General features: G+C 41.2%; 4 protein-coding genes across 4 annotated transcripts; 1 reads left to right on the top strand and 3 right to left on the bottom strand.

Annotated features, from left to right (window-relative positions):
- Positions 1–115: 115 nt before the first annotated feature.
- Positions 116–3217, bottom strand: LOC4332246 (uncharacterized). The gene is made up of 2 exons (XM_015774706.3): positions 1866–3217; positions 116–471 (listed from the first exon to the last, which is right to left on the bottom strand). The coding sequence occupies exons 1-2, from the start codon at positions 3147–3149 to the stop codon at positions 415–417; spliced, it is 1341 nt and encodes a 446-aa protein (XP_015630192.1). The 5' UTR covers positions 3150–3217; the 3' UTR covers positions 116–414.
- A 3058-nt stretch (positions 3218–6275) lies between these two features.
- Positions 6276–7045, bottom strand: LOC4332245 (uncharacterized). Its single transcript, XM_015777776.3, has one exon. It carries the CDS (start codon positions 6972–6974, stop codon positions 6537–6539), a length of 438 nt encoding a protein of 145 aa, XP_015633262.1. The 5' UTR covers positions 6975–7045; the 3' UTR covers positions 6276–6536.
- Positions 7046–11254: 4209 nt separating this feature from the next.
- On the bottom strand, positions 11255–13524 carry LOC4332244 (uncharacterized). The gene has a single exon (XM_015777736.3). The coding sequence runs from the start codon at positions 13433–13435 to the stop codon at positions 11489–11491; it is 1947 nt and encodes a 648-aa protein (XP_015633222.1). The 5' UTR covers positions 13436–13524; the 3' UTR covers positions 11255–11488.
- Positions 13525–16096: 2572 nt separating this feature from the next.
- LOC4332243 (ATP-dependent Clp protease ATP-binding subunit CLPT1, chloroplastic) lies at positions 16097–22042 on the top strand. The gene is made up of 6 exons (XM_015777550.3): positions 16097–16325; positions 16525–16560; positions 16627–16736; positions 17782–17961; positions 21469–21596; positions 21687–22042. The coding sequence occupies exons 1-6, from the start codon at positions 16114–16116 to the stop codon at positions 21717–21719; spliced, it is 699 nt and encodes a 232-aa protein (XP_015633036.1). The 5' UTR covers positions 16097–16113; the 3' UTR covers positions 21720–22042.
- The last annotated feature ends 1607 nt before the right edge of the window (positions 22043–23649 follow it).

The raw sequence follows: 23649 nt of genomic DNA, 5'->3' as shown, positions 1-23649 counted from the left end.
CAGAATATTCTTTCTTTTAAATAAAAGAACAAGACTGTACGATTTTGAGATTTTGCCTTAAGATAAGTACTAATACTATTCCATTTACAACTAGTTAATGACTGGAGTGCTAGAGTTTGACAAAAGATATCATCAGGTACCACTTGTATCACTTATCGGAGTCAGCCATCAACCAGCCCGGCATGACCAGACAATTCAAAGGTAGCTATGAAGTAATGTTAAAACCATCAGCGTTAACAAAACACACTAGCAATTCAGTTTTACTACCATCTGATAATAACATCATAACTTCTAGAGAATGATTACATCACATTCATCCTTCCACATAGATGGGTGCTAATCAAACACCAATCTTCAATGTTAATCCTACTTGATATGTTGCAAAAACCATCGAAGTTCCACATGATGCAGAGATCATTTAACCTTCATCCGCTTTGTGCTTTCCTCACCCTCATTTCCTTCCACCATTGCCTAGCAGAAACAAATTAATGTATGTCAAACTAGACAAATTTAAAATGGCCTAATGGTTCTTAATCCACTTCAATAATTCCCTCAGTGCATACCAAAGTTACAATTAACAGAGCTAGACAGGAAATTAATATGTGGCCAAATATATATAAATGAAAATTCATCATTGAGAAACCTAGATAGTCTTAGGACATCTACTACACATATTTGACGCCGTTGACTTTTTAGCACATGTTTGACCGTTCGTCTTATTCAAAAAATTTAAGTAATTATTAATTATTTTCCTATCATTTGATTCATTGTTAAATATATTTTTATGTAGGCATATAATTTTACATATTTCACAAAAGTTTTTGAATAAGACGAATGGTCAAACATGTGCTAAAAAGTCAACGGTGTCAAACATTTCAAAACGGAGGGAGTATATGTTTAGATTCATTAACATATATATGAATGTGTGCAATACTAGAAAGTCTTATAATGTGAAATGGAGGGAGTACCAGCTAGGGAAAGTAACATAACTCAGTTAGGGCCTTACACTGGTACACATGATATTTCCATATACTATGGTATAGAGGATACGATTCTATACTTATTACATAGAGAATTTTAGTTAGACAAATCTCTTTTCCAACACACAACGCTAAAAAAACTTCAGAAGTAAAAAAGAAAAGAGATTTTCGTACAACTGCGACAAGAATTATGGTCAGGTTTGGTCAGATGATGTAGTTGCCTCGCCGCAACATACCTATCATTGGCCCCATTTGTCTGTACTCTCTAAAATAATAATGAGCAATACTCACACAAGGGCATGCTGATAAGGTCAATTCTAAGAGGCATTTAAGTAAAATAGCTAAAACCAACCAAGCCCACACGTTATGGATAGATTGCACTTTTCACAAATTTCATTACAGAACCTTGCTGGTGACTTGGTGCTCAGTTTGAATTTACCACATGTAACATCTTTAAATAAAATAGGTCTATATCAATTCTGAATCAAGAATTCAATTGGATACATCTACTGGACAAGCCATCACAACTTTGTAGTGAAGTGAAAGTAACTATGACAGCGTTCTCCAGTTCCTAGAAGTACCAACAGAATGAAAAAATGGCGTTCCTGGTTTGGACGAGGAGGGCTGTAGCATGGCAAAAGAGCTAAGTCATTTGGCATTAGACAATCATGATGGCTGATTAGCACACACATATGCTATCTAGAGTTCAGTTCAGTAGGATAACTAGCCTAATATACTTACTCCGTTACTCGTGAGATACTAAGATGTAACTGACTGGACATGATAACCAAGCATTAGAACTGTGGAAAGTGTTATTGTGTTAACAGAACAATATACTTCAAGTGAGTAAATAACTAAGTATGTTGGGTGTCGTAGTAGTAATACCTGCATGCCTTTTGAGAGCTCCGAGTATGCAGTGAACTCACAGGCGATGAGATCTGGTATAAGATCACCCATACTTTCAATGTGGTGCTGGGTGATGGATAACACCCGCTTACGCCGCACGTCGATGTCAAGAACGTACTGGGCCTTGAACTTGAGCTTGTTGCCCTCATCGTCGAAATCTGTGACATCGCTCTCCTCAATCTCGACTTCAGTCATGACTACACAGACGACATCTTCGTCAACCATGCTCAGGACAGGGCACATCGGTCTAAGCTGCGGCAACCCCATGGCGACGAATTCCTCACTGGCCCAAATGTCTCCTACAGTACACACCGGGCCTTTCTCCCACTCGCTGAGGTCGGCTGACAGGGTCCAGATGGTCAGCTTCACCTCATCCACGGCCAGGTACTCGTTGGTAAAACCCTCCATGTCGATCAACCTGATGACACCGTTGACGCGGCCCATGGAACGGAACTCGGGCATGTGAGGCCGGCCATACTTGCCGACGGGGTCGAAGGAGCAAGCCTTGGGCAATGGGATGAAACGGAACCGAGGTGCACGCAGCGTCGCAAGGTCGCAGAACAGGATGCCCATGAACAGATCGGCCCAGCACAGGCACGATTCACCGAACGAGAACACCAAGTCGGTGGTGAAGGGGTCGGTGCCCGTGCACACCTCGCCGGGAAGGCGAACGTCCTCCTTCACCCATTGGCCGTTGCTGCCGGAGGTCGACGCGGGGGAATTCGACAACCACATCACGAGCGTGGCATCGGGAAGGGAGCCATGAAACGGCCTGAGCAGCTCGGCGATGACATAGGAGGCGGTAGTACCGTCTCCTCCTCCTCCTCCGCCGCCGGCATGGCGCAGGACAGCGGCTCTGCCGACCCAGACGACTCCGGACACAGGAAAGGGGAATGTGTGCACCGCAGTGAGAGAGCCGTCGATGGCGTCGTAGATCAGGTGGCAGCCGTGGGACGAGAAGCCGGGGAAGCCGGTGCCGGCGTAGAACAAGACAAGGCTCTTGTCGGCGCACCGGACACGGACGGATTTCACTACCCTGATCGCCTTCCGCGAAATCAGCATGGAGAAGCGAGATATAATGGGAGGATCCGCAACCTCTGGGTAGGGCTTCACGTCCCGCATGCCGGCGGGGACTTCCTGCCTTAATCTGGCTGGCAGGTACTTCACTGGGGCGCCGGTCGATTCTCCCTTACCTTTGCTCTCTTCTTCGTCGAAGACGGCGGGCTTGACGACGCGATCGAGCAAGACCCAGGCGGGAGCCATGGCGGATGATTTGCGCCTGGGTGGAGGGGAGTAGAGCTGAAAAAGCCTGGAACGACTAGGGAAACGAACGATCGCAGGATGATGTGGATGTCCGGCCGGGAAGGAGAATCAGTTGATCGAAACGAGTCGCAACAAATGCGGATCGCGGGATATGTTCACTTGTTCAGCGTTTTCCAACGTTCATATTTAACTTCTTCTATAAATTTAAAAAGGGGAATAATATATTTAACACGTACAGATTTTAACTCAGTTTCCGTTATTACACTTTTCAAACTTTCTATATAAAAGTTACATTAAAATTATCAAATAAATTAATTTGTCAAGTTTTTAATAATTAAATTTTAATCAATAATGTGTTAATTATTTTCTTCATTCTACATGCACCAGCTTAATATCCATCAGTTTCAAACACCATTGTAGTAATGAAAAGTGATCGAAGGGATCATAGGCCCATATGCAGAGTTAACTAGGTGGCACCTGGGGCAGTGGTGGATTTAGGCCATTTCTGTGGGGTCGGCCGACCCCAGCTTTTTAAAAAACGTCCTATAAACCTCAATTTTTATGTATAAATCCAAAACAATAAAGAGAAATGATCCCACTTAAATACAAACCACTAGTAATTGACCCCACAGATTTAAATTTCTGGCTCCGCTACTGCCGTAGGGCATGGACCACCTTAAGATTTAACTCAAAGTTAAAACTATAGTAGATATAAGGAATACCCTGAAGTGTTGGGGTTGGTCTATTTAACCACTTATAAAGTACGAAACTAGATTTCTACCTTTGAAGTATGAAAATCGGTTCAAATAACCCCTACAGTGGTTTTATAGGTAGTTTTGACATGCAAATGATTGTGTGGCGCAAAGATTAGTCTAGTAAACCCAAATTTATCTAACTATTGCTTTTCACGCACTAATCGACAAGCCTAAAGTTACTATACTAACACTAATTTACATTAGTCTCGGGCGTTTCACTTGTGAATAAAATACTTAGCCCATTTCAAAGTCTCCTCTTTAGTTCAAGAGCCCGTTTCAATAACCACTCTAGGTGTTATTTGAACTGATTTTGATACTTTACGGAATAAAATACCCAGTTTCATACTCCAGGGGTTATGTAGATCAGCATCAATACTTTAGGGGTGAAGTAGTCTTATTTCTAAATATAATACATAACATGATAAAAATTGTATAGTGGACCACCATTGATTTGACCTATTACATGTAGATAAATCACCTTTCATATAAATCCTAATTACACCACATAATATACAGATTTTTACTTTAGAACTAAATATGCATGAAAAATTAAGAGTAAATTTTACTTTTTGTCATCTTTTATTACCGATATTTCATCTTAGATCACCCTTTAAACAATGTTGTTACTTTGGATCGGGTATTTTTACTTTTGTGATATTTTGAACCCCTCAACTATTTTATCCATCTACATCAAACTTGTTATATGCCAAAGAAATTATCTTGCATATTGCTATGTGAGTTTATTGATGAGTAGGAGCCAACGCACTTAAGATCATTTATATACTTATACTTGAGAAGAGAGTTAGGGTGAACCAATGTAAAACAAAGGTAAAAAAAATACCCGATTTAAAGTAAAATCATTGGTTAAAGGATGGTACAAAATGAAACATTGATAATAAAAGTTCCCTAAAATAAAATTTACTCAACAATTGACAATGACAAGTATTTTGGATGGTCCTAGCAGTACTAGAGGCTATTATTTGTACCTCTATACCTGTCAGTGTTCCATGTACTCACTGAATTCGCAAGCCATGTGGTTAGGGTACAGCCGTACAGGTTCTACCCCACCATCAGGGTGAAGGCGTGAAGCTTGGTAACGACGGACAGCAGAGCACCCACCTCGATCCTTACGTTCCACGTCGATGGCAAGAAAATGCTGGGCTATGACATCCACACTCCCGTACACAGTCTCGTCGGCATCGTTCACGATAACGCAGACGACATTATCGTTGACCGTGCGCAAGACAGGGCACACCGGAGGCGGACTAATCCGCGGCACTCCCATGACAACGTACTTTTCGCTTGCCCAAATGTCTCCGACACGACACTCCGGGCCTTTCCTCCACTCGCCGCCGGAGTCCAGCGACAGGATCCAGATGGCCAGCTTCAAATCCTCAGCGACCGTGTGTCCTCTTCATGTCAACGAACCTGATGGCGCCATTTGTGGACGTTGGTCATGAGGAGCTCGGCGAGGACGACGTAGGCGCCACCGCCAAGTGAAAAGATGGATGTTCCGCTCCCGATGGCGAGGAGGCTGTCAGGGGCTCAGGGCGGGGGATGTCAGGCACGGGAGTGAGGGAGTCGTCAATGGCGTCGTTGATCAAGTAGGATGATTTGGTAGTACTCGCCGGTGTAGACGACGAGGAGGTACGTACTCTTGGTGGCGCACTTCATTGATCGCCCGACGCCCGCCATGGCATCAGCAGGGAGAAAGGCTTCACTATGCGCATGCCGGCGGCTATTGCCGGGCCGTCGATCGGTTCTCCGCAAGCTTCGCTCCCGTCATCATCGACCGGCAGCTGGAGTCCGCGAAACGATCGAGCAAGACAAAAGGATAGCGAAACGGACTGAGGAGGAGAGAGTGAGAGACGCAGCGTGCGGGGATGCGGATCTCGAAATATTTGGAGTTCTTACTGGAGTTGTTTTCCTAGAAAAGAGAATTGCGGATTGGAACTTCATCAGATGATAAGAACAAAGAGTGTGCATTCAGGCGCACATTGATTCTTCTCTCTCTTTTTTTTCGCATGCGTCATTGATCATGTGTACTTGGTACTCGGACAAGATTTAACGCGATGCACGACTATTATCTTTGAAAAATTATATACAAGTTTAGAGATCTATCCAATTTTTCGCTTTTTAAGTCCATCGGCATATAAGGTTACCAACACATGGTGCTATTACTCGTCTATCTTCAATTGAGCAGCTCTACTGAATCAAAACATCATGAGGATCCAGCCAACAGCCAGCTCTACTGAATCACCCGGGTGACCTTTCAAAAAATGGACATCAGGTCCCAGAACACCAAGTCATGATTATGAAACGGAAACTGGTACGCCCATCACTGCATTCAAGGAACTAAAACAGTACGTACTTCTGATAACAGGGTCGAAATGAAGATAATGTAATTGCACGAGTCGGCTACACACCTTGACGCCTTCAACAACAAGAACAGTGGAACCGTGGAAGAACACGGGAACATAGAAGAACAAAAGCAAGCACACTTATGCAGAGAGCGACGACACAAGCTACTGCTACTTGCTAGTAGTTTGCTACTGAAAGATCACAGCGCTAACTGAACGCAAGCGCAGGCACTATTGATGCGCGGACCGAAAGAAACGCATCTGGTGGAATCTTACGGCGAGAGCCCGATTTGGTTCTTCCGGACATCATCACCGCACATATCCTCACACCAAATCTTGCAGTACGGTGGATCAATCTTCGCTTCGACGCAGGAACTGATGCACCTTGGGATGTTGCAAATGTCACCGACGATAGCGGAGTTCTCCGGCGACAGCCGGCTGAGGAACTTCCGGACATCATCGCCACATTCCTTGGAGCAGAAGTCCGAGCAGTAATCTCCATCGAACCCAGCTGCAAAGCAGCCGGCGAAGCACCGAGTGTAGCAGCCGTGGCCGAGGTTGGCGGCTTCCTTCGCCGGCTGCTGCAGGATGTCGAACGCCGCCGGCAGCATGTCGTTGTCGCCAGCAGCTGCAGAGGCAGCGCACATGACCAAGACCATCGATACGGCGATGACCCCAGATTTGGCTGTGATTGTGGCCATGCTAGTCATTCGGTTAGTGTCTTCTGGAAAAGACACCTTTCGCTCTCACTTGGACGTCTTGGACCTCTGACTCTTACTGCAGATATAACTTGAGAGGATCTATGCCTTATATAATAGAGGAGCAGGGGAATCCACCATTGCAACACCAGCTTGGATATGGCCTTATGAAAGAGTTTGAGTTCAGATTTTCATGTCCCTCTGATCCATGAAATATTCTATAGCAAAGTTGTTGGACTGTGGACAGTTGGATAATGTCATTGATTCGAGTCACCCTTATCACGTCTTCTTACTCTGACTCAGCTCTAACTGCAGTCTGCAGAGCTATCTTCAGGAGATCTGCGCCATATATAGATAAGCTGCGGGATCCTACATAGCATAGAGAAACTTACATTATCATAAGAAAATGTTGAAATTTCCGCTTCCCTGTGATTACATGAGATATACTATGGCTCAGTTGTTGCCTTACGGACAGTAAAATAATGTCATTGATTCGAGTGCTGCAGTTTAACAAGTATATATCATCAGGCACCACTTGTACCTCTGGCTTCAGAGACTTAGAAAACTGGTTGGCGGACTAACTAGTTATTCTGGAAGATTAACAAGGTCCACGATTGCTCCAGCTCCCCAAAACAAGCAACTGCACAAACAACCTGCCAATAAATGATGTTAAATCCTCAACCAAATGTGACCAGTTAACCAGAGTGATGATCAATGACCAAAAACAATATTATCCCACTGCACACGAGTAGAAGAAATTGATATGGTATATAATTAAAACTATGTTCTAATCGCAAGGAGCGAGTATCTCTCAGTGGTAATTACTGGCTACTCCAACATGCAATGCCTTGGAGAAGCATGTTAACGTTCAGAACATTTTTTTTGTTGCATGCATAGATTCCATTTTCTATTATAAACCAAAACAGCCCCCAGTCTAAGTTAGCTAATAAAATGCACTTGGTTGCACATAAAATGGTACTGTTTTCATTTTTCAATCAACTACATGCATCACACTAAAATCAGCAACGGCATGCAACTTGTGCCTGTCCAGAAAGGCCTGCCTTTAGCAAAATGCCAAAAGAAACATCACTAGAAAGCCCCACCACTGTCTATATCTGGTAGTGTACACTTCTTGCAGTTACCAACAAATAATGGAGAATGCACTTACCAATTCTTGCAAAAGTCAGCCAAATGGATTTAAAACTCGCATGTTTAATAGATACTAACTCATCACCCTGCAGACTTGGCACTAAATATTTCATCTGTGTGTAAATAATGACTCCGTCTGTAGTACTCTTCCTGCCACAAATAGTTGAATGAATTGTGTGTTGAACATTTAAATGGTATCCAAGACACAACTTTAGCCACTTTTATATATCTGTAGAAACTAATAAATCTCATCACATCCGGCCAATCTAGATATTCATAAAGAAATTATAATCATGAATATTTGAGTGCCACATTCTAGGAAAGAGAGTAACTGCTAAAGAAAGATTTTTAATATTTGAGCATGTTAGGTGGATTATTCCATCGCTCTACAAGCAAGCTGTAAAAGCACACTGTGACTGCAAGCAAAGAATATAGCATATCACATAAAGCTATTTCGAGATGTTTAGTTGAGCACTGCCATGCCAAAGTTTGCTCAACATAGTAATTCAATTACCTGAAGAAAAGAAGTTTTACTTCAGTCCAACTCCATGAACAGTTAAGAAAAACAAGCATGAATTAACAATTTCATATTTATGCCCCAACACACTAGCTTTCTTTCAAGCATTGGGTTTGCATGCATATCTGATAAGAAGAAAGCTCATAATGTGGACCCATGTCCTGGCTGACATTTGGGCAAAAGGTGAACAGCGTTTGGACATGCTGACTTGAACATATAATCCTATCTAGCAAGCAGTACGTGCATTGCATGTCACAATATTAGATATTCCATTATGGTACTTACCAAGTACAATATGATCATATGAAACATGTTTTACTTAAGGCACCTCACAATAGAGCATTATTTATTTCTCTTAAGAATCAAAGAAATCGAGCACAACCAGTGCCTTCTTGTCTTTTGTTGCTCAAGTCTTTGACCTTTTCTTGCCAGGGAATGTATTTTGTTGACATCAGGTTTTATGGGTTACTTGCACAATACATCAATAAGCCTAAAAGATTCTGGAAATGTTAGGAGCATAGATCAAACAGGGAAACACCACAAGGACGATTGGCCCTTAGTGGGAGAAGTGAAGTTAGACTGGGGAGATTTACATTGGGAGGAATTAGATTGGTGGGAGAAGTGAAGTTAGACTGGGAAGATTTACATTGGAAGGAATTAGATTGGTTACTTCTTCATTAAATCCATAGAGTGTATGGCTTGGTGTCTATAACCAGGATCTAACAAACATATTTTCTAAAAGACAAAAGGAAACAGCGAAGCTAATCTAATCAAATCCTGCCTTGCTAATTTTGCCATAGGAAAAAAAATCTTAGTTAATGGCTGCTAATCACATCAGTTGCTCCAGCCTCCTTGGCCACGGGTCCATTTTGGCTCCCACAACCATGATAGGAAAGTAACTGTAATGTTTGGATGAAGAATTCATACGTTCAGAATAGGACGATGCAGGAGCCAGGATAGGTATGCGTTGCATGAATGGCTAATCCCTGCAATTTTGACTGGATCAACTGACGAAGGACAGATGTTACCTTTTATGTGTCTAGCCAACAACGGAGATTGTCTAGCATGATGTTTGGCGGCAAAACAAGGGGTAAACCCAAATTTGAAAGTGGTGCATCAAATTGTATTATAGATGTAACAAGTGGCGCAAAATGGAAACAGACAAATAATGTATGTGGGTTCTTGTGTCCAGACCTCAACCTGATGATGCATCATGTGACGCCAGATCACGCCAATAAGCAGAAAAGGCGGCATGACGAAGTTAACTGACAGATCTGCATGAGAGAAAATTCATGATTAAACGGTTAAGATAGTTTAAGGCCATAAGGGCATTGCTCATAGGATGGTAATTTCATCAACAATAAACACGTGTATAGCAGAGGAAATGATGACACATAACTCATTGCAATCCTGCAAATACAGAAAAAAAAAGTGAGAAAAACTTAAGGCAACCCCTTCAAAATCTATCAAATTTATATGCTTAATGCAAACAGAAATCTAGCTTATCAAAGGGGGGAATCACGAATGCTTACCAGAATAGCCTTTTGATAAAATTACACAGAATGCATTCCATGAAGAACTATAGTGAACTTGTAGATTTAGAACATAAAAGTTATTTGCAATAATTTGCATAACAGTAGTCCTCCAAAACCATTATGCTTCAGACGTTAATATATATATATATATATATATATATATATATATATATATATATATATATATATATATATATATATATATATATATATATATATATATATATATATATATATATATATATATATATATATATATATATATATATATATATATATCAGCATTTGAAAAGATTAAATGAAATATGAAAAGAACCTTGCCTGACCATACAGAATTGAATATATAAAACAAACAGAAGAAAATGTTCCTGAAGCATTTGACATGGACACTCAACCATTCCTTGAGCTTTGACAAATAATATTTAACATCTTAACGCTCAATGAATATTGTAGATAGTAGAATTTATAACATGAAAAAAGGGACTTGGCAAAAGAAGATAAAAACACTAAGATCTATTTAATGTTTGAATAATAAATAATTATGTATTTCATGTGGCATCACAATGAAGGATTTATACTGTCATAGTAAACATCCACCCAGTCAATCAGTCTAATGCAGAAGGGTACCTAATACAAAACAAAACAACGTTCATCTTTCACACATACACTTGTAGCACCAAAATTAAACCAGTAAACCACATATAACACCATGAAATTTGAGAATATACATCATGCATAGTCAATACCATGTCATTAAAAAGTGATGTTCAATAGGCTCGCAAAGAACAGTTGCAGTTTTCTTGCACAAATGATATGTACTAGAATAAACAAGAGGGAAGTGAACAATTTTTAGGTATGAACAGGGATAATGTTTTTCACAGTTAATGGTAATAATAACTAATACACTAGATGCAATTGAACAGGAAAGATGACAAAGATTCCTCTTGCAAAGTAAAGAGACAGCATGTTATTGTGTGCAAAACCTTGCATTAAATTTACAAAATGCACATGCACATTCGTGCCCACACGCACGTGAGAGAGAGAGAGGGAGGGTGAGAGTTCTACAAAACATTAAGTTATGACTAAATAGCTAATCAAGAACAGAACCAAAGTTATATTGTCTTGTAACAAGATGGAAACCCACACGGGGACTATACATAAGTTAAACAAAGGTTGAGTCGATAAATGCAGCATGTATATATCAGGGCAGGCAGGTCACTTTGGTTCAAGCTCTACCTATAGATACTACATTAAATTGGTACAAGCTGATGTCCTCCTGTATACAGAATTTACATGATGTTCCTGGTATCAGGGACAATCACATCTCACACAAGTCCACCATGTCTAAAACTGACATCTGCATCACCACTGGAATCCAAACCTACCGGTGAATCATACCATTTGGCTCCAGAGTAGAATCCTTCTACATGAATACCTACCAAACCTGGGTCAGCTACCATGGTCTCATCATGCATCAATGGCTTGATAATTTTTGAATCCTCCACACCATCGTCATCACCACAGTTAAGAATACTCTTCTCAACAAAGTCGCCCACGTCTTCCTTGAGCATCCATTTGTCACACTTTGGACTATCACTCATGAGCATCTTCCTATCCTCACATTCTGCCGTCATTCCATCCCACGAGACAATAGGCCCAAGACTTGAACCAAAATCAGTATCGTCATCATCAAGCATCTCATCATCCCTGCAGAATGCACCGTCATGCTGATCTAAATGGTGAGAAACGTCAGCTGGCCCCCATCCAGGAACCTCCTCGTTGCCTATCATCAGTGTATCTTCTGGCTGGCAGACATTGCCATCAAAATTAAACTTCCTGATCCTGTGCAAACACTCAGATAGCTCATTGGATAGTGAACCCAAAAGCTCTGGGTGCATCTTACCCACCTTCCCTTCTAACAAGCCAACCTCTGTTTTGAGATCCCGAATTTGCTGCAAAACTGCAAGATGTGAATCATCAGTTTCAACATCAAAATCTCCCTTAATCGTAAAGTTAGGATCTCCTTCCTCACTGACACCATAAATGTCTGGATCGAACTCAAGAGCTCCCTTATGCCCAACTAACCTATGAACAATTCGGGCATTGCCATCAAGTGGCCCTGGCTCATGCCCTGAATGCACTGCATAAAGCTTGAACACTGCAGTACCCTCCTCCTCGTATACAAAACTCTTGTCTTTCTCATTGTAATTAGCTATTGGCACAATTGCCCGAATACGAAACCCACAACCACACCTCTTTGATTGATATGGTTCCCGCTTCAATACTCGTGTCTTCTTCCCATCAGGGACACTTCCTGAAGAAGACGTAGCATTCACACCACTTGAAGTTGGCACCCCAGCACGGTGGCATGCATAATCTTTCACCTCGGCCATGAATGGTTTATGCCTTATATACTTCTGCCTGATACAGAGAACCACCTTATGCTTAGCAGCCAACTGTTGCAGTCGGCGTGGAACATCTCGCGCGGGCACATCTAGTGTCTCCGTATATTCAAACCTGCGGCGCCGTTTCCCCCGCCCTGGCGATGACATAGCAAAATCAGGCTGTCCCGCAGGTGCGGCCTTACATACAGCACATGCAGAGACACAAACACGGACGAATGACTCCGGAATGCCGTAGAATTTGGCACCCACGGTCCATGACTGCTTGATTCGGTCGACGGTGTCCTTGAGCCCGAGATGGCGGAGCAGGTCGGGGTCGGCGTGCGCCTCCGAGACTATGTCCCGCCACTGGCCGACGTGCGAGACGCGCTGCCCAGGGTTGGACTTGAAGTGGAGGGACCGCCCGTCGGCCGACGCGCCGAGCTTGTCCTGGATGCGCTTCCAAGCGGTGAGGTAGGCCGTGTCCTCGTTCCGGTCCTTCCACACCGCCCGCCACGAGGCGAGCACGGAGGGGGGCGTCGCGGAGCGGACCTCGTCGGCGGCCGCGGGGCGGCCGGCGAGGACGCATCGCAGCATGAGCGCGTGCGACTCGGCGGTGAAGGTGTAGAACTGCGATGAGATGTGCGGCGCCGGGTCGATGGGCGGCAGGACGACGGAGGAGGAGGAGGCCGCGCCGGAGCTAGGGTTCGGGCACGGGATTTGGATCAGCGCCTCGTCGTCGGCGTCGGCGTGGAGGAGGTAGCTACACGGGCTAGGGTTTGGGGAGCTGAGGTTTGGGTCCGGGTGGGGGAATTTGGGGAAGGAGGAGGAAGGGAGGAGGGGATTCATGGCGGAGACGGTGGGGGAATGCGAGGAGGTCCTCTTCGGCATCTCGGGGATTTTTGGGGGAGGGAGAGAAAAAAAAAAAGAGGAATTCTCCTCTTCCAATTTCACTCCTATCTCCGGTCGTCATCCTCGGGGTCTCTCTCTCTTTTCCGCAACAGAATGCCGCGGCGGGTTGCACCACCCACGTTTCACTGCGTGTGGGACCCGCCAGATGGGGTGCGGTGGACCCGGGATGTCAGTTGGTTAGGTGGGTTGATTTTTTGGTTCGATATGAATGGCTTCTGTCTATCTGTCTTGTCGCCTTCTGGGCTCCTCGCTGCGCTGTGCGCTGCTCGCTCCCGATGTTCTCCGCCTGCGGCCCGCTGGTAGAAGAAGAGGACGACGGGGACTGCCGTGACCACAGCTGACACTGACCGGCGGGGACTCTACTGGTGTAAACACTCTGTGGGGGACCCGTTGTCAGGGGTACATAAGGGCACGTGCGTTGTTCCAAGACGGGAGCTCTCAACTTTAAGCTAACCCTTTGCTATAGAAAATTTAGAGCAACTTTTCAATAAATTTTTTTTACAGAAAATACATTTTTTAGCAGTTGGAAAGCATGCACGTGAAATCTCATCACTCGTTTTTCACGCGCATGCTTCCTAAATTGTTTAACGGTGTATTTTTTAAAAAAAAAATAAATATATGAAAGTTGCTTTAAAAATCATACTAACTTATTTTTTATGTTTTGTAGCTAATAGTTAATTAATCGTGCACTAATCGACTGCTATGTCTTTCGTCTGGGAGGTGAGTGGGCTCCCAACCCTCACCAAAAACACAGAAACTCAACCAACACACTTTAGGCCTAGGTATTTAGGAATTTAAAGACCCGGGACAAAATGTAAATTAAGATTATAAAATATTTAAAAAAACATATGTCCAATTTAAAACTGAGATTGCGACATTGCATGGGTGTCTAACATGGACGGCTGACAACGTCATGGACTATAGGCGTTAGCGAGACAACAAGATGAACATGCAGCAAGCCAGCAACAATGGGGACTCGAAAGTCTGGGATTTTGGGTGCCGATGTGTTGTCGTGGCAAGATGAACAGCGGACTACAATGTCAAATGTCTCGCTCACTCTTGTAGGTCGCAGCCTCTTGACGCAAGGGCTAGCCAAGCCCGAACGACTAGACGAAGTCGAATAGGCAGGGCTAGACTTTGAAGGCAACGACCAAAGCGACACAACACTATAACAATTGTGCCTAGTGAGCTTTTCACTAGCAAGTGCTCCAAATTTCTAAGATCTTTGTGTGTCGTGATCGAGCAGATTACGTGCCCTCGTCGACAAGGTTGGATATAACATCCCTAGTTCCATATAAAGCTAATATAGAAGGTTGTGGTTGTATCTGTCTACTTAGAACCATGCATAGCTAACAAATACATTGTCGTGTTGCGGGTTCACTATTATCTATTTCCTTCGTCTCAAAATATAGCTAGTAGACTAGTATGGAGTACATAATCGTAGCTACATGCCAATTAGTCCGTTAAAGCGGAGCATTGTTTATTTTTTTCGACTTGAGCTAGAGTAAAACTTGTTCTAAAAAAATAGAGTAAAACCATATTCCGCTCAAAGTACGATCAACCATAACTTACAAGTAGAATTAATGCAACTAGATCAATTGAAGAAAGCCAATATGTGCCGATTACCCATTTTGTAACTACAAAAACACGACTATTAGAAAATGACCTAATATCAAATAATTATAATGGATGAGGCTTCGAACCCAGGTTATCTAGCCCACCACCTTGTGGAGCTAGCCCGAAGACCCCTGGGCGTTTCTCATTATGTACTCGTAATCATTTGTCCCTATATAATATTCTCAGTAAGAAAACACTAACGCAAAACAATCCGCATGTTGTTTATCTCTTTATTTAAGTTAATTTTCTACTGTTGTAGCATCATGTTGCCTCATGGTCATGGTGGTGTTTGAAGTGATCCCAATGTGTTCATAAAGAGTGAGCTTTTGAACAATTTTAATAGTTAGTCTACAATAAGAATTAACTTCTCTACATATTTGCTCTGTTCTATTCCAATGTACATGCAAATTATTCTCATGAAGTATAGTTTAATCAATTATATTTAAAGAAGTTGCATAATTTGTAACCATACAAGAATACATTTTTTTTATATATGTCTATAATTCAATAAGTTATCAGTATAAGATCAAATATCTTACTACCTCCGTTTCAAATCATAAAACTTTTTAGTATTGGCCATTGGCCATATTCATATAGATGTTAATGAATCTAGGTACATATATATGTCTAAATTTATTAGCATATATATGAATATGGACAATGCTAGAAAGTTTTATAATATGAAACGGAGGAAGTACGTAGTAGAAAATTTTAATATTATTTCAATAGTATTTACATGTTCCAAAAAAAAAGTATTTACATGCATGTGTTACTTTTTTTTTTTGGCATAAACAGCAAAAAATCGAGCCATCGATATTCGGAGGATGGAAGTGGAACCATGAATTTTGTTGTAACTTCAATGCACCAGACCGGTTGTGAACTTGCTGATTGTGCCGCTTGCTGTTTTGCAAGTTGCAACGAAGCTATACTCACATTCCTCTTCCCTTGTCTTCGCCGCATCGACTTATCGCTTCCCCTATCAACCCTCAGAACCCCTCCCCTCCCCCCCCCCCCCCCTCCCCCGAAAACCTCCGCCCGCCATGGCGACCGCCGCCCAGGCCGCCGCCGCGGCGTTCCTCTCCTTCCTCTCCTCCTCCCCGCCGCACCACACCGCGCCCTCATCCTCCGTCTCCTTCCTGGCAGCCCGTGTGCTGCCCGCCTCCCTCAGGGCCGCTGCCGCGGGGTCCCCAACTTCCGCCTCCCGCTCCCGGGGCCGAGGTGTCGCGGCCGTCGTCGCTCAGCTCCCCACCGCGTAAGAGCAAGCTACTAATGCTCCCAACCCCACTCATCAATGTTTATCATGAAATACTCCTTCACTTCGGGTGTTTCTCAAAGTCCCTAGTCCCTCTCTTCGAATTTAGCTCATAAGAGTAACCAATTCGATTGCGAGATTTGAGTTTTGTATTTTTGGATCCTGCCACTTTTGATACGGTGATTGACGTTTTTTTCAGGAATCCAGAGGTGGCTTCTGGGGAGAAGAAGATCCGGTGAGTACAATTTCTCTTGATATTCCGGTTCCATCTGTCTATATTGGGGAGCTGACACGGGTTTAGGTGGTCATCACGAGCGGTGAGGTCATTTGCAATGGCGGAGCTGGAGGCTCGGAAGATGAGGTACCCAACCACTGGCACTGAAGGACTCCTCATGGGCATCCTTGTCGAGGGTGAGGCAAATGATCTTGGATTATCACTGAAATTTGTTCGCTTGCATCTCTGGTGCCTAAGGGGGTGAATTATTTGTGAATTGTGATGGAAATTGGAACAGATGAGTGGGGAAAGAGAAAAAATATGATATACAAGGCTATAGGGGTTAAACCTTTGTAGTGGCATGAAGGTTTTACAAAGATACTATAATGGCATTTTCCTTACTTAAAATACGTTTATACAAAACTGTAGAAGTCAGGGTAATTTTGGTGCACGTCTACATGCCTCATGCATGTTGAAAAATATGGAGCAGCATGCCAAATGCAAACACAATGGAATACTATCGAATAATAAATCATCTGCCTTATAGGTTGTAATATTCATCATCTGAGTGCAGAGTTATTAAGTTCTCAAGTTCCTATTGTTCTATCCATGTACATCCGCAATAGTGACACCTGGAGTCTCTAGTCATGGAAAATATAAGAAAGAAAAAAAAAGGCCATTTTAATGTAGCCTCATTGGTATTTCTTCCAGAATGAGTAGCCAGGATAACACAGTAAACTGTCTAAAAAGTAAACATGCTTCAATGTAAAACAGTTGGGAGTAAGACAACCCTTTTGGTTCATAATGTTAACAATGTTTAGACCTTTGCTTGCTGACTTATGTAGATTTTGTGTGATGGCGTCCACAAATAAATCCAATGTCTTCTATAAAAATAAGATGGAGAGAGACTATGATAATTTAGGGGTGTTGGTAAACTCTGCAATTCTAGCCTCAACCTTTGATTGGTTTTCAGTGGTTCAGATATGATTGTTTTTTTTCAGGTTTTATTTTGATTTGTTGGGACAGTAGCAAACTGCGCTGTGCTCTGAGACTATGTTCACGAGCCTACATAAGATATAAGCCTCTAAACTGTCAGGAGTTCTTATTGACATCTTAAAACTGTAATTGACGTATATACCATGAAAGTACCCAGCTGTTGAACTAGCATTCGTAGTTCCTTTTTGGTTTGCTACTTCATTATGCTCATGGGACTGCACTTAGTCGCAACTTCATTGCTTACAGGAACTAGTGATGCAGCAAAACTTTTGCGTGCTAATGGAATTACGCTGCTCAAAGTGCGCGAGGAGGCAGCAAATGTGCTTGGGAAATCAGAAATGTTCTACTTTAGTCCTATGCACCCACCATTGACTGAAGCTGCACAACGAGCGCTTGATTGGGCTATCAATGAAAAACTGAAATCAGGTTACTTCTCTTTTAAATATGAATCCATTTATTGTTCAATTCTTATTTAGGTCCAGAAGACAATCAGTTGACTGTCTTTAGTTTTGGTCTTTGATGAAACTCATGTCTTTTTCTTACTGTTTTGGTACTCTTGGACAATAGGCAGATTTTTTTTTTCATGTTTGTAGAACAGAAGTGTTTGCATATTGTATGGTTACTTCCATTTTTAGTGATGTTTTACTATTGGATTTAGTTGAGAAAATTATTTGATTCATGGAGCACATTGTGTTGCTTAATAATTCTACACTTGAATTTGTTTTTTATTCTCTCGTAGTTTACATCTTGATTCTTGAGCCTTACTATTAATTACACTTTGACTATCGTAAATTTATAGTCTATTTCATGCAATTCGATCAGATATATGCATCTACTGTCTCCGATTCATCGGAGCAACGGTCCAAAATATGAATTTTCACGCAACACCGCTGGCATATCTTGTGATTTCATTTCTGGAAAGTTAGTTGCATTGATTATGACTTGTTCTCAATAAGTCAATATGAAGTATTGGTGAGTTGCTTTGCTTAATCACTAAGGATTCTTGGTCACCGCTCAATGTGGTGTCTGGCATTGTTGAGCTGCAATAACCCTACAACTACATGGTGCAACCTTCATAAATTACCACCTTCCTTCAGAACGTAGTAAATATAAAATGCTTTGTAATTCTAAACTTCTTATCCTAGCATTTCAGAGTCAATACACTTGTATGCTACTGGTACTAGCTATATCGGTTGAATGAAGGATGTAATTTTATTTGCCATATCATGTTCTTGTTTGATTGGTTTGTTCAGCAGAGTTTAGCTTCTTTCATTGGCTGATATTTTATTGTCTTAGATATATTTATCTAGTATCTTAGACAACATTTGTCATTTCTGTGGATTACGATAATCTTGTTTGGTGCCATTTCTTTTAGACAATTTGGCATTTGTCAAACTGCCTTTGTTTTCAATTTATGTTGTAAAGAGTATTATTATTATGTTCTGAAAATATGGAACAATTGGCGGGAGAGACATGACAGTTTAACGTATTTTTGTCTAACCTTAATTTCATCTATAAAACCAACTATAGTGACTATGAGTAATGCTCGGATATTTTATGATAAGCTAAAACCAGAAACAAATTAAATGATGTGTTCGCTTTCACTCCTCTCTAGACAGTTATGTTGGGCTCCAATGCAAACTAAGAACAATGATACAGTTATGTTGAGCTTCAACGCAAATTAAGAATAATGGTACTTCATTCAGTTAGATGATGTGGTCCAAACTGGACATATGATCCTCCATACTGTACAAAGTTACCGTTTTCAGTAATGATGAATCAAGAATAGACTTATTCTATTTCTTTTACTAACAGTGGTTTCTACCTATTGGAGTAGGCATTGCATGCATCAATATGATAGGTGTACCAATAGGATTGCACTAATATTCTAGGACATATGTTGTTAGTTTTATGACTCTTTTGACATTGGTCCCTTGGCTTGTTGAACTAATCACCAAATCTCCTGTTTGAAAATCCCTCTCCTTCTTTTTTTTTTTTTGTAAATGATCCATATATTTATCAGATGTCTGACGAGTGAGAGAATGGCTGTACAGAAAGATCAAGTGGCATAGAAGCTCCAGTGAATAGGACTTGTCATGGTTGAACCATTAGTCTGTATAGCAAATATCAGAAAGTGATATTCTGTGTCTCCTTCAGTACTTGTAGACCCTGCCCTTATGTCTACTTTATGGTGTAACAAATGGAGTAAGCATAAGCCAACAATTCACAAACTTGGTTCTAAATATTTGGTTGTTCATTGGAATCAGTATACTTTTGATAGTTGCCAAAATTATGTCAGGATTATGTTGACACTAGCGTCTCAGTTTTTTTTTTTTTGACGAATCTCGCTAAATTTCAAGGTAACATGTCTGTTTGTTCAAATTTCGGTGCAAATTGCTAGTGCAAAATGTATCAAGCCCACCCAAATGTGCTATTTAGTGACTTAAAAAGCATAGGAGTCCTAAAACCTACTTAATAATTTCTTTAAATACATCTTTGTTGCTTGATGGTGTATTGCTAAGTTCCTTCCTGTTATGGTTTGAGAAAACTAATTCAGAGAATCATACATACCAGATATGTTGCAACTAGACAGTATCTTGCATGCAACCTAGTATCCTAGATCTCCGTCAGCTAATGCTGATTTCTCAGCCCAGCATAACATCATTTGATGTCATTTTGCAAAAGAAAATACTGTTTAGTGTTTAAACAGTATTGTGTCATTTTTTTTTGTGTGTGTGTGAAGAGGATTTAAAGCTGCAGTGGTGCCTTAGCAATTGTCTGCAACGAAGCGGTACATAATGATCTGATAGTCTGATGTATTACTCTTGCACTGATTATGCTGATTCAGTAGCTCTTAGCCCATAGCAGTTAGTACCATAACTAGCTTGGTTTGACAATTCTAGCTCCAAATTCGTGAGATGTTATATGCAGACATAAGTAACTTATGACAGACCAACTGTGCAGTGTTATGCCAGTTTCTGTTTGTTTGAAACTCCAACATGGCTAATTTAAATGGAGAGAATATTGGATCAAGCATGAAGTCAGTATTGAAGCTTTTCTGGATGTCATTTTGCCTTAGAGATTGTATTTTTTTAGAAGTATCTGGAACTGAAGTCATATTCTTGCCTCTTGGTACTTGAATGTTTGGTATAATACTCCCTCTGTCTCAAAATATAAGAATCTGACATTTCCTAGTACTACGAATCTGAACTGGAGTAGATATCAACTATAGTAATAGTTTTAAATTGAATCAGAACCTTTACACGAAATGACTGTTCCCTGGTCCAACTGTAGCTACAGTCAGTCTAGAAGATGCTTACAGCTTAGTAGGTTTATTGCTACGTGTTGGGTCTAAGACTACTCTGAAAGTCTAAGGCTAGAGGCCTGGGTAGTGAATTTTGACTGGAGTTTTACGTGGAAAGGACCATTGTACTTCAATAGATTTGTTTTGTTTATGCCAGCTCCTCCTTAATTACACTTTGGTTTATTGATGCTAATGCAATTATAATCGAGCATGAATAACCTTCCGCATCTCTTTAACTTTTTTTGCCAATGTACAATGAGGACATATCCGGTGAAAATGAGCTAATTGTTGGAAACTCGTGAAAATTATACCTAAAAGTTTTGCAAATTCATGAAAAAATACTAGAGATAGGTGTATTTATGAAATACGTTCTCCAATTCTCAACTTCATTTAAGAGAAACAAAAAAGACAAATTTCGGGTGAATAGTGTCATGTTACTATTCACCTGAAATTTGTCTTTTTCGTTACTCCTAAATAAAGTTGAGTTTGGAGTTGAGATTTGGTGAGAATGTATTTCATATCTACACCTATCTCTAGGATTTTTTTTTCATGAATTTACAAAACTTTTAAGTATGATAAGCATCGTTGCTACTATAGCATTCTCTGATGATTTGAATTCTGATTAAAAGGTGAAGATGGAGAAGTAACCGCCAATCATCTGCTCCTGGGGATATGGTCAGATAAAGAGTCAGCTGGTCATAAAGTATTGGCTTCCCTTGGTTTTGATGATGAGAGAGCCAATTCACTGGCCAAAACGGTAATGCTCTATTTTCTTTCAAAATGTATATGCTTCAAAGAGCGCATATGTACCATTTCATGGTTTCTCACATCTTTAAATCTTGTGCAGGCTGGTGAAGAGGCTGCTATGAGTCCTAGATAGCAAAAGGAGCCTTATAGTTTACTACTGAACTTCCCTGTGATGCAATGTGCTTGCGTTTGGAACCTCAAGTAACTTCTTGGCGACTCCAGTATCATGGCCCACGCATTAAGTTAACTTGAAGAGATTGCTTCTACAAGTTTTAGGGCTTTATTAAGATTGTTAGACTGAATGCAATATGTCAGACTCCCCTATTGCCCATACCTGTAAAAGCAGTGCAATGTATTTTCAAAATGAGCATTTCTGTTGCTTGCTCAGCTGGATTGGTGCAATTCTATTAAAAGATCCTTTTGAAAGATAAAGATTTTGAACGGGTTCAGAGCTAATGTTTACTAGCATTCCATGGAAAGTATCTGGTACGTTTTTCATTAGTGTTGAAAGTAGGCAGTGGACTTTGGACTGTTCAATGGAGCCATGTGAGTATGTGACACGCCATCTTCAGATTTCCATTTTTTAAATATAGAAATTATATTTTGATATCTGTCCCAACATGTACCCCTAAATACGTAGCACAGTTTTTTTTTTAGTTGGAGGAGATTTGCCTTCTTACGCCAAATGTGCAACACGAGTTTGGTATTGACACTATACTTTGATTCCAAGGACATCTACCTTTAAATCTTACGTTTTGTATTATGTTCCACCTTGCCTTGTGCTATAAATTTCTGCTTATTGGCGCATAATCACTCTGACAGAGTCTGTATGATCAGGTGGACGTCATACATTATATTCGTCGATACTGAAGTGTCATGACTTGACGAGAAGTATGTACATACTGAAAGCTGACGCCATGTTGGTATGATCAGGTGACCTGCCGCCTTCGTAGGTTTCAGCTGTGAAGTCTTCATCAGGTATCAATTCTACTCCTATCTGCCACGGAAAGGGCACTTCCTATTGGATCAGAACTCGAGGATGAATGGAATGGTACGTGATCCATGACCGTTCTCTTGCTGTGATGCTGTCTGCTACTGTATGTAGGATATGAAGGAAAGCAATGGAATTAATTAGAATTCTTGCGTGTCAGCAACTGCATAAACTCTGGAATCAAGTTTATGGTTCACTGTTTACACTGTTCCCCCATTTTAGCATGATCTTTCCGATTACATGAATCTATTATTCCCTCTATTACAAAATATAACAATTTCTAGTTATAAATCTGAACATGTATTTTGGAACAGAGTGAGTACCATTCATTCACTTCGCTGACATTGCATGCATACTTAAAAGAGGTAACTGGGTATTATAAAAACTTGCTTGTACTCCTCCGCATTCACTTTAATTTGCTGGCATTACATGTTTATAAGAGAGGTAAATGAGCATTATAAAAACTTGCTTGTACTTCTCTGGGAGAATGTAAACGTCAACCCTCATGCCTACGGAAGTAACTAGCTATGATTATACTAAGCCCTCAAGCTAATCAATGAACAAGCAAAAATCTGTGTGCAACTCCGTGTTGACCCTTTCCCTGTCAAATTCAAGCGTGTACCATCATAATGACAGACTGTAAACAATAGGTAGAATTTCACTTCTCCAACGCACTTCATCGATCATTTTACTCTTTTATATATCCTTCCTTCAGTTCCTTAGAATGTTTGCATCAAAAAGCATGTGCCCCTGCTTGTTTATTTCTGGATTGGAGTTCCCTTAGGTCCTAATCCAGATCTCTTTGGGAGCTGTGACCAGTGAGCTCTGAGCAGGGCACCCCTCAATGCAAGTCTCCTCCACTCTAAAACAAATCACTGTCATAATCTCTACTAGTTCTCTGCGAGTCTATGAGTCAGAGCATGCATCCATGAGTCTGTAGTCCTATAGATATCATAGCTCATGCCTAAATAATACTATTCTTTTTCCAAGATGTTTTGACCATATTAACAATGCACGGGATGGTAGTATTAGCATATGGTTTCTCACATCACATGCCATCGAGCACTGGACA

This window comes from Oryza sativa, chromosome 3, assembly GCF_034140825.1.
Source record: "Oryza sativa Japonica Group chromosome 3, ASM3414082v1".
Lineage (NCBI taxonomy): Eukaryota > Viridiplantae > Streptophyta > Magnoliopsida > Poales > Poaceae > Oryza > Oryza sativa.
The sequence above is the reverse complement of the archived record's forward strand: the minus strand, read 5'-3'. Positions and strand labels throughout refer to the sequence as shown.